The sequence below is a fragment of the Canis lupus genome, chromosome 6 (genome assembly GCF_011100685.1).
Source record: "Canis lupus familiaris isolate Mischka breed German Shepherd chromosome 6, alternate assembly UU_Cfam_GSD_1.0, whole genome shotgun sequence".
NCBI classification, from domain to species: domain Eukaryota; kingdom Metazoa; phylum Chordata; class Mammalia; order Carnivora; family Canidae; genus Canis; species Canis lupus.
The window spans coordinates 490,617-501,386 of NC_049227.1; the positions used below are offsets into that span (position 1 = coordinate 490,617).

Sequence of the window (10,770 nt, forward strand, 5' to 3'; positions counted from 1 at the left end):
AGCAGGCCCCTGGAGAAAGCCCAGCACAGACACACACACAGTGCAGCCCTGGCTGCCGCAGGGACCCAGACACTGGTGCCCACTCAGGAAGAGTTTGTGAGGCTGACCTGCAAAATGCAGGCCTTAAAGGTTAGGGAACATCCCCATTAGGAATCCATCTCTGGGGATCCCTGGGTGGCTCAGCGGTTTGGCGCCTGCCTTTGGCCCAGGGCGCGATCCTGGAGTCCCGGGATCGAGTCCCGCGTCAGGCTCCGGACATGGAGCCTGCTTCTCCCTCCTCCTGTGTCTCTGCCTCTCTCTCTCTCTCTCTCTCTCTCTCTCTATGTCTATCATAAATAAATAAATCTGAGATCCCTGGGTGGCGCAGCGGTTTGGCGCCTGCCTTTGGCCCAGGGCGCGATCCTGGAGACCCGGGATCGAATCCCACATCAGGCTCCCAGTGCATGGAGCCTGCTTCTCCCTCTGCCTGTGTCTCTGCCTCTCTCTCTCTCTCACTCTGTGCTTATCATAAATAAAATAAAATAAAATTTTAAAAAAAAAAGAAAGTTTTAAATAAATAAATCTTTAAAAAAAAAAAAAAAGGAATCCATCTCTGAACTGCTTCCATATTTTCATCCTTAACCCATCTGGTTTTCAGCCTGTGGGCTACTGGGAGTTGCTCTGGGTGCCAGGAAAAGCATATGGGCTCGGACGGTGTACACCTTCGGGCTCTTTGAGTGAGGGTCCTTATCACTAGGATTCTACCTTAAGAGGTAGACATTGGAAATAATGTATGTAACACACTGGCCCAGTAGACACTTGCTTATTGCTCTCATTGTAAAGCCACTTTTTTCCAAACCCCTAATTCTAATATAAATGGAGGGATAATGCAGTGCTTCAGATAGTCCAAGCCCACAAGCACCCATTTGATTAGCATTTCACAAAGCACTTACACATTTTCACTTGCACCCCAAAACTCTGATATTAAGCCCATTTGAAAGAGAATTGACTTGCTCAAGGTCACCGAATAGGGGAGTAGAAGGGCCTAGACTAAGCCCAGGTGTGGGCCCAACAGCTCTTTCCATTATTCATGCTGACGATCTATTTCTACTCTGGGGAGGTAATTTGCTGGATTGCTACATTGACAGAAGTTGGGGATGACTTGGGCCTATGCACAAAGGCCTCTGCTTTCTGAGATGCAACATCTGCCTCCAGTGATGAAACAATCTCCTCCTTTCACTTCTGTCACTAATCTCCCTCTCCCTTTTGTTGTCCTGATGCTAAGCTATAGACTTGACTTGTGCTTTATACTTTCAATGTTTAACAAAATCCCTTCTGACCTCAGGGCAAAAGGCCAGTGTCCTTAAGTGGATAATTCTGTGCCTGTCTCGGTGTAGCCATGGCTCCTACCAGGAAGAGGACAGGCTAGCCAGACTTGCATTTTTTTGATGTCAGCAGTTCATTTTCCTTTTTTTAACTTTTTTTTTTAAATATTATTTATTAATGAGATACAGAGAGAAGCAGAGACACAAGCGAAGGGAGGCTCCCTGCAAGGAGCCCAATGCAGGACTTGATCCTAGGACCTTGGGATCACGACCTGACCTGAAGGCAGATGCTCAATCACTGAGCCACCCAGGTGCCTTTTTTTTACCTTTTCTATTTAAATTCAATTATCATATTCTGTAGTAGTTTCAGAGACAGAATTCAGTGATTTATCAGTTGTATATAATATCCGGTGGTCATTACTTCAAGTGCCCTCCTTAATGCCCATCACCCAGTTACCCCAACCCCTCACCCACCTCCCCTCCAGCAACTGTTTGTTCCCTATAGTTTTAAGAGTTCTTCATGGTTTGCCTCGTTTTATTTTTCCTTTCTCCTATGTTCATCTATTTTCTTAAATTCCACGAGTGAAATAATCTATTTCTCTTATTTTGCTTAGCATAATGCCCTCTAATTCCATGTTGTTGCAAATGGCAAGATTTCATTCTTTTTGACGGCTGTTTATTTTTTTTATTTTTATTTATTTATTTATTTTTAATTTTTTTTTAACTTTAATTTATTTATGATAGTCACAGAGAGAGAGAGAGAGAGAGGCAGAGACACAGACAGAGGGAGAAGCAGGCTCCATGCACCGGGAGCCCGATGTGGGATTCGATCCTGGGTCTCCAGGATCGCGCCCTGGGCCAAAGGCAGGCGCCAAACCGCTGCGCCACCCAGGGATCCCTGTTTATTTTTTTTAAATGTAAACTCTATGCTCAATGTGGGCTCATGACCCCAAGATCAAGAGTCACATACTTGTCTCTTCAGTCAAGTCAGAGACAGCCAGGTGCTCCATTTTCCCTTGACCCACCGACTCAACAATACATGTACCCACCCTATACCATCATACCTTGGACAGAGGGGCACTAAGGCTATGAACTTACAAGTCCTGAGCTTTCACAGAAATCCAGAAGGGAATGGGCTGGGGGATTTGCTAAGAGTGAATGGAACATGGCGATTCAAAGCAAGATGGTCTTGGCCCCTTTCAGGAACTCAAAAGTTGGGCACTCTAAGAACACAGCTGAGGACGAGGCAGCAACTGAAAAATCTACTCACTAAATAGCACTTGACTCACCTTGCAGTAACACAGGTCTCTGAAACTCAAGAGATTGGAAAAGAAACCAGCCTCAGAAACATACTTTTGAAAATAGAAAAAGTGCAGAGCACAAGGTAGACTTAAGATCAACTTCCAGAAGTGAATGAAATTTTTGTTTTGTTTTTGTTTTTTTTTTAAAGATTTTATTTATTTATTAGAGAGAGAGAGAGAGAGAGAGAGAGAAAGGCAGAGACACAGGTAGAGGGAGAAGCAGGCTCCATGCAAGGAGCCCGACGTGGGACTCGATCCAGGGACCCCAGGATCAGGCCCTGGGCTGAGGGCAGCGCTAAACCGCTGAGCCACCGGGGCTGCCCCTGAATGAAATTTTTGAGTTGTGAGGAATGGAGCTGGGTTTTTAAAAAATGATGCACACCCCAAACGGAGTCCATCTCCTTAAGATAACATGGAGTGGGCACTGCATGAGTCTTTCAGGAAAGGGGAGCTACAATGCCTTCCATAGAAGAAAAACATTTGTAGGCAACTGTGCCTGTATTGAGAATGGTTTTCATCTCTGACCAATTAATCCAATTAACTGGTCAGGGCAGTGACACGTGGTGCTGACCCGGCCATGAACTCACTCATGTCATGGTCTAGTCCAGTACTTCCTTTACCACTCACTTGATTAGTAACAGTATTTAAAAGTTTCTGGTTACCGCTCAGTTTACCAAACACTAGCCTTCCAACTGGAGCCTTTTAAATGAGCACTATGCTTGCTAGTGAGCTACTTCCTTACTTTTCTACAAAAGCTCCTCAGGGAACCCCGTCAGATCCTCCAGGTGGAATGCTAATTTAATACAGTGACTATAAAACAGACTTTGAGACATGCTGAGAAAATTGGGTTCTTTTGCAAAATGCGTATGTTCAGAATGCATATACCATATCTACTTAATAATCCTACACTTCAAATACACTATTTTGGGAGAAAATCACTTTATTCTAATTAATTCATAAATGATAACGTCACAAAAGGTGATTTAAGGAGGCACACAAACATCTGCCCAGCCCCCAACTCAAACCATCTCAATAAACTTCTATACTAAAAATACCCTCATTCATTAACAATTCTGAAGAAAGCTGTATTTAATGATGAAGGAGAGGTTTAACTGGTGGTTTTACACTTTATATCTTCTCTATTAATTACATTTTTATGCTAAATTAACTTGGTCATGAGAGATGATTTTCCATATCTTCCAATTTGAACTTCTTGATTAGGCTAATCCTGCAAAGAGAAAAGGTAAGTCAGAAGAGCAACAGCTGTATATTCTTAGCAAAGCAGAAGCCCTCCATATGGTAAAAGGAGGGGTGAAAGCCTAGGTTATCAGTTTCGTACCTAAATGAAGGTGGGAAAATGAAAACGAGCATTTTATAAATTGTGAATTTTTAGGGCAATAGGAGGAAATTACATAAAAACAAGTTCACTACCAACATTCCAGTGTTCCCAAATCTCAGAATTCCACTGAGGAACTGCATAAACTCTTCTCTCAAATAAGGTGTGAAAAGCGTCAATAACTTATCAGTCTTTATATCCCATCCTGGACTTCGTTGAAAATGGAATGTAATCTTACATTCACAGCTTTATGGCCAGATCACCCACATCCTATAAACAGAACAAGACCTGGTACACTAATCTCTACTGAGGAAAAATCAGATACACAACATAACTGGTAAAAGCTTAATATAATGACTAGAAACCTCTGGACCAGGTCTTTGTTAGAAGAACTAGATTATTTATAGAATGTAAACAAAATCTCCTCTAACTTGTCAGTTTAATTTAATAAACAAAGACTCCCATAGCTCTATAGGGCCAGGAGTACCCTGCTCTGAACTGAGCAGATGCTCGATCTACCTACCATTTGCAAATCTGCACTGTTTCAGCACCTCGCTGAAACCTTCACAAAGCTTTAGGTCACCCTGGTTCTGGGCACACTCCAGGAACTGTTTCATCTCGTAGTGGCATGGGCCAAACTGCTGCTGGTATGCTGGCTGGGTTCCCTGAGGCTCCTGCAAAGGCATAACATTCAGGACCCTTGAGAAATTAGATTTACACCTGAACAAAGAACAGTACCCAATATCTTTGAGGTCAACTGGGGAAACATAATTAGAACCAAATGCAAATTAAAGTTACTACCTAAAAACATGGAAAGTGAGAAATTTTAAAGGCAGAAAGCAAATAGGCTTTAACAAAATTCCAGGTAAAATCAGAAAGATTCAAGAACAAAGATGCAAATAAAGTTAAATGATTACATGCGTATCTAAATACCAGTGGGGTTCAATGTAGTTCAGAGGAGAAAGTGGGACTATAATAGAAAAATAGACGGATAAGCATGTCAAATACACCAGAAATACAACAGAGTCCACACTGAGGTTCATCAGAGGAGAAAATTCACATACTTCAGAAAGAGGGGCAGTGGCAAATACCAGATAAGAGGTCAGAGAGCTCTACTAAAGCTACTAAAAAGGTTTTTCAATACTTAAGATTGAAACTAAATTTAAAATAAGGGGAAAATGGCTGTTCTACAATGAATCAGGTTGAACTGCTATTCTACTCCTTGGGAACAAATACAATGTGGACAGTACTTGATGCTGGTCTAAAGCACTAACTCAACTGCCAAACATGGCTTCTGACAAACCATTTTCTGTTAGGAGGACCATGGATTCACAGCTCCTATACATAAGGAACTGACAAATAACTAGCTTTTCTTGTAACCTACCCAATGAAAGAAAACACTGCCCAAAATCTTACCTGGTAAGTGATGTCGGGCCTTGAAGGCTCAGTGTTACTTCCTCCACCAAAGCCCCCAGTAATGGCATGCCCAATCGTGTGCCCTACAGCAGAGCCTACAGCCACGCCAGCTGCAGTGGTTGCCATCTGGGCCATGAGACCTGGCTGTCGGGGTGCAGCAGGTGAGCCAACAGCAGATGGCGGAGCTGCTGCTGGTGGCTGAGCGGCTGGCGCTGGTCTAGGCGCAGCTCTCATCTGAGGTGCCCGGCTAAGAAAGAAAAGAACAAAAAGCATGAAAAGTGCCCACTTCCTACCAGGCTTGGATACTGTCATCTAAAGAAACTGTACTGTTCACACAACACAGGTTTGAACTGCATGTGTCCAGTATGTGTGGATTTTTTTTCAATAAACACAGTATAAGTATTGTGTGTGCTTTCTCTTATGATTTCTCAGTAACCTTTTCTTTAGCTTATTTTATTCTAAGAATACAGTATTATAACATATATACAAAATACGTGTTAAGTGACTTTATGTTATTGGTAAGGCTTCCAGCTAGAGGCTTTCACTAATATTCAATCCTGCTTTAGAATAAGTCTTCACACATGATGTCCCCTCTGGCCATTTTTAGACTGTTTCCTTGGGTGCTCTTCCCCCAAATAAGGCTAGGTTGGAAGTTTATTTTTTTAAGATTTTATTTATTTATTCATGAGAGACACAGAGAGAGACAGAGAGACCGAGAGAGAGAGAGAGAGAGAGAGAGAGAGGCACAGGCACAGGTAGAGGGAGAAGCAGGCTCCATGCAGGGAGCCCAACGGGGGGGTCAATCCTGGGGGTCCAGAATCAGGCCCTGGACTGAAGGCAGCATTAAGCGGCTGAGCCACCTGGGCTGCCCCTAGGTTGGAAATTTATGAATTTGCTTCCAATCAGGTGGTATCTGGCATCACTTTATAAAAATTTGGTTTTTCTGTCCTCTGGAGAACAGCTTCTTTCCCTTAAGTGAAGGACTGTCCTACAGTCCTAGCATACAGTCTGAACACAATCCACCTCACTCCAGAGAAGCAACGTGGTCCTGTGTTTAACACCCTAACCGGTTGTTGGAAGACTTGGGCCAGACCTGGCTTTCCTATTTACTGGTAGGGTGACCTCGGACAAGTCACTTGTTCCGAGGCTCCAGTTTCCTTATTCCTGGAAAACAGGAATAACATCTATCCCTAAGGTTACGGGTGTTAAAGTGTAACTACCAGTATATTTCTTTTTTTTTCTTCTTTTTTTTTTTTATTTATGATAGTCACACACACACACACACAGAGAGAGAGAGAGACAGAGGCAGAGACACAGGCAGAGGGAGAAGCAGGCTCCATGCAGGGAGCCCGATGTGGGACTCGATCCCGGGTCCCCAGGATCGCGCCTTGGGCCAAAGGCAGGCGCCAAACCGCTGCGCCACCCAGGGATCCCTACCAGTATATTTCTAAAGTGTTTTATGAATTAGACGATGTCGTGTACAAGGAGGCTTCGGTCGCTGGGCCGAGCCTCTGGACCGCTCTCTGTGGGCTCGCAGGTTACCCTGTTTACTGAAATGCAATCATTCTCCCCATTATACTACCTTTCACCGATACTCGTTTTGTCTTTTTATTTACTTCAGAAGCTTGGGCCGGTTTACCCTTACAAATACTCATTTACTTCCAGGATATGACCGTTTTAACTTAAAATGCGCTCTGGGCGGGCTGGTTGAATCGGGGGAGGGGCGTCTAGATCCTGGGGTCGTGGGTTCCAGCCCCACGCCGGGTGCAGAGCTCACTTCAATAAACGTAAAGCATTTTTTAAATGAGCTCTCGAATATTTTAAGAACTCACGGGCATTCGAAATCAGAAAGTTCGCCACCAACGGGAAATGTGGCCAAAGCCCAGTCACGATGCCCTGGCGGGGGCGGGCCCACCTCACAGCGGTACCCCCCTCACCCCCACACCCGCCCTCGGCCGGCGCCCAGCACTCCGCCGCCCCCTCCGCGGCCTCCACCAGCCTCCGCCCGGCCTCCGCATGCGTCACGGCGTCGGCAGGGCCCCAGACCCCGCAAGGGCCTCACCTGGCCGGAGGAGCCATGCGGGAGGCGCGGCTCCGGCTTCCACGCGGCATGTCTACTGGGACAGGAGCACGGCGCCCAGAAGCCCGACACTCGGCGAAGACCCCAGAGGCTTCGGCGGGAGCCAGAGACCGGAAAACAGGGGGTGGGGCTGGCCTCGGCGTGCGACCAATCAGCGCACAGGCAGAGGCCTCGCGCGCCTACGTCTCCGCGGGCCCTGAAGGTCACTGGAAGAGCACGCGCCACGCCGGCGCCGGGTCGGACGCGGCGTGCGTCATGAGCTCCGCGCCAGGCTGCCCCGGGAGACCGGAAGGCCTGGAGGTGCCCCGCGCGCCTGTTTTCCCAGCCCAGCGGGAGGCAGAGCCGTTCGCTTTTGCTTAAAAGCGTCGCTGCCTTCCGCCGACGTTTCTATTGGTGACGGGGGGACGAAGCCAGCCCTGAGAGGGAGGCCGGTGTCGGCGCGGCTGCCACCGGACCTTAGTTAACTTTCCTCAGCATTAAGTTACGTATTTGGGTAAGGATCTTTTGAGGCACCGTGTGGGCACATGGTGTGAGCGGGACGGAGGAAAGCGGATGCGTTAGGCAGGGCCCGCGGAGCTGAGGTGATCCCATTTTTATTTTACCTGTGGACTCAGGCCGTAATAATGCCTTACCGTGGCTCCTCTACCTTTCCGGGCCCTTTTCGTACATGCCATAGCGCTTGTGCCCGTAATCGGGGTAGTGCTCGTTCACTGATAATCAAAAGTGTAGTGAATGATTTCCGGGCGCTGGCTCCAACGAGACTCTTTCTTCGTGGACTTTGGGTCAGGAGGGGACACACGACAGCCTGCACACCCCGAGCCGCCGTGACGGGCAGCCTCGGCAGGGTGGGCGAGACCGGGCGTGAGGCCCCCGGGGAGGGGCTCGCACCAGCGCCGGGCACGGCGGCTGGAGGGAGCGGGGCCCCTGGGACGCGTCCGCGCGCCTCCGGAGCGGAGGAGCTGGCTCGGGGCGCTCCCGGGAGGGCTCCGGGCAAGGGGAGAGAGCGGAGGTGGCTTGCACGTCGAAGAGAAATTTTCCCCTTCCGCCTGAGGTCGCGGAGTTCAACGCATTCTCTCCAGTAACAGCAGAATGTTCGTGGAATCGAAGGGTAAATAATCCAAAGACCTGTCATGAAAAAGTTTTATTTTCACAGAACTTAATGAAAGCTTTACAAATGACGTGACATTTCTCTGGAGAATTCATAAGCAGAGACGGAGGAAAGGAGCCTTATAAGGACATCCTGGCACAAGCGCTCAGAATGAACATCCATAACAGAGACGATTTTTTTTTTTTTTTTTTTTTTTTTTTTTTTTTAACAGAGACGATTTTAATCGCACCTGGCTGAATCATGAATTCCCACTCCGAGGAGAGAATATTAGATATTTGTGCAAGATTATTTTGTCCTAGTAAAAGATTGGAAACAAATTCTTGTCAGTAGAATACAAATTTTTTAAAAAGGCGCAGCACACAATATACAGCTATAAAAGGGAATAAACTCTATATTGTTATGAAAGATATGATGATAAACTGTCAAGAGAAAGAAGGGCAGAATTGGGTGCAGTGTGCTTGGAGAGAAGACTTAATATGCACGAAATATCTGCAGCTGTTAACCGTGAGGCAGTAGGAGAGTGACTGTGGCCCAAGGGGGGACTTTTACTGAAAACATTTTCTATCTTTTGGATTTTTTTCATAAAAATTTTATTTATTTATCAATGAGAGACACGGTGGGGGGGTGGGGGGGCAGAGACACAGGCAAAGGGAGAAGCAGGCTCCCTGCAGGAATCCTGACATGGGACTCGATCCCAGGTCTCCAGGATCATGTCCTGGGCTGAAGGTGGCGCTGAACCGCTGAGCCACCCCGGCTGCCCTATCTTTTGGATTTTGAAAGTTAATGTATTACCTTTATTCAAAAACAGATTAAGAACACGTAAAAATTAAAATTAATAAAAACGAAAAAGATTTCATAATACTGCTACATATCATTTGTAGTTGGCCAGTATAAACATTCTGAAGATCACTCTAATAAAATTTATGTAACAATTTCTCATTCCATAGTGATTTTAATCATTTTCAACAAATCCTATACAGTGATCGAAATCTGAACAAGTAACTCTGGCAGGCATTGTTACATATATTTGATACCAATGTTTGGACGAATGGACCCCTGATGATTGTAATAAAATTCTACTCAGATGGTAGGTACCAGTTTTAAAATTCTGCAAACCTGTTCCAGAAAGTCCACATCTAAGAATTCAAGAAACAGTCATGAATGTGGAAAGAAGTTTGCTTTAAGATGTTCATTTAACAAGTTGTATGAAATAGGGAAAAATCAATAAATTACTTAAGTGTCCTACAATGTAGAATTACATGATTCATACAAATGATGAAGTGCTATGAAGCTATTTAAATATTATGAAAGAATACCTGCCATAAAAAGTCTTCACAATATACTAAGTGAAAGAGTAGATTACAAAGTAGTATACATAGCATGTTTATATTCTGAGAGAGTTCATAGTATTTTACAGACTTGAACTATGTACACTTAAGTAGTGGTGTTATCTACTGGATAGTGATTTTTTTTTTTTGCTTGTTCATATTTTCCAATTTGTTTAAAATGAACACACTTGTGCTAATTAAACATACCATGGTGGTTTACAGTAGGTCCACAGATTCTGACACTTCCTTCAAAAAGTAGAGCCTAATTCCTCTCCTACATCATGACCATAAGTCAAAACCAGCCTGTTAGCCACTTCTGAATTCTTCACCTCTGGTAACTAAGAGAAGTATTTGTTGCTTTCAGCCACTAGGGTTTGGAGTAATTTATTACACAGCAATAGGTAACTAATGCAGAATTTCTACAGTTACTGTATTTAAACTATAAAAGTTTTATTTTTTTATTTTTTTATATAAAAGTTTTAGTATCTAAGGTGAGCAAAATCTAGTTAGAACACCTTACAGAGTGTTGCTTTAACCTGGCTTCTATCTGTCTGGGATTGTGGCAGATTGAGAATTGTGTACAAACATGTTTAAGACACTAAGGTCCTGACACAATTTAAATTTTCCCTTTGGATAACTAAGACATACTTATATGAATACAGCCTTGCACATACCAGACCAAAAAAAGAAAGAAAGAAAACCAGTGAGTGAATTCTTAACTGTTGCTCTAAAAATACAAAATACAATATACACAAGTGGTTAGGTGGTGTTTAAATGAAGTTCTATGGATTTCAAAGGAATAGATATTCACTGTGGATGAAAGATTCAGAGAGAAAGTGGCACTTAAAATAAGTAGAGGTGGAATTTGTTTTAGAAAGACTAAAATGAAAAAAAAAA

The 10,770-nt window shown here is 44.5% G+C and overlaps 1 protein-coding gene across 1 annotated transcript; it reads right to left on the reverse strand.

Annotated features, from left to right (window-relative positions):
• Positions 1-3,527: 3,527 nt before the first annotated feature.
• CHCHD2 (coiled-coil-helix-coiled-coil-helix domain containing 2) lies at positions 3,528-7,627 on the reverse strand. Its single transcript, XM_038538984.1, has 4 exons — positions 7,420-7,627; positions 5,358-5,604; positions 4,465-4,615; positions 3,528-3,833 (listed from the first exon to the last, which is right to left on the reverse strand). Exons 1-4 carry the CDS (start codon positions 7,467-7,469, stop codon positions 3,823-3,825), a joined length of 459 nt encoding a protein of 152 aa, XP_038394912.1. The 5' UTR covers positions 7,470-7,627; the 3' UTR covers positions 3,528-3,822.
• Positions 7,628-10,770: the final 3,143 nt, after the last annotated feature.

What these genes read in the sequence shown, in the direction of transcription:
- CHCHD2 (XM_038538984.1), bottom strand. Translation starts at nt 7,469, where the DNA reads ATGCCGCGTGGAAGCCGGAGCCGCGCCTCCCGCATGGCTCCTCCGGCC. An exon ending in CGCATGGCTCCTCCGGCCAG is followed by an intron (nt 5,605 to 7,419) that starts GTGAGGCCCTTG and finishes TTTCTTTCTTAG; the next exon opens with CCGGGCACCTCAGATGAGAG. An exon ending in GGCCCGACATCACTTACCAG is followed by an intron (nt 4,616 to 5,357) that starts GTAAGATTTTGG and finishes ATGCCTTTGCAG; the next exon opens with GAGCCTCAGGGAACCCAGCC.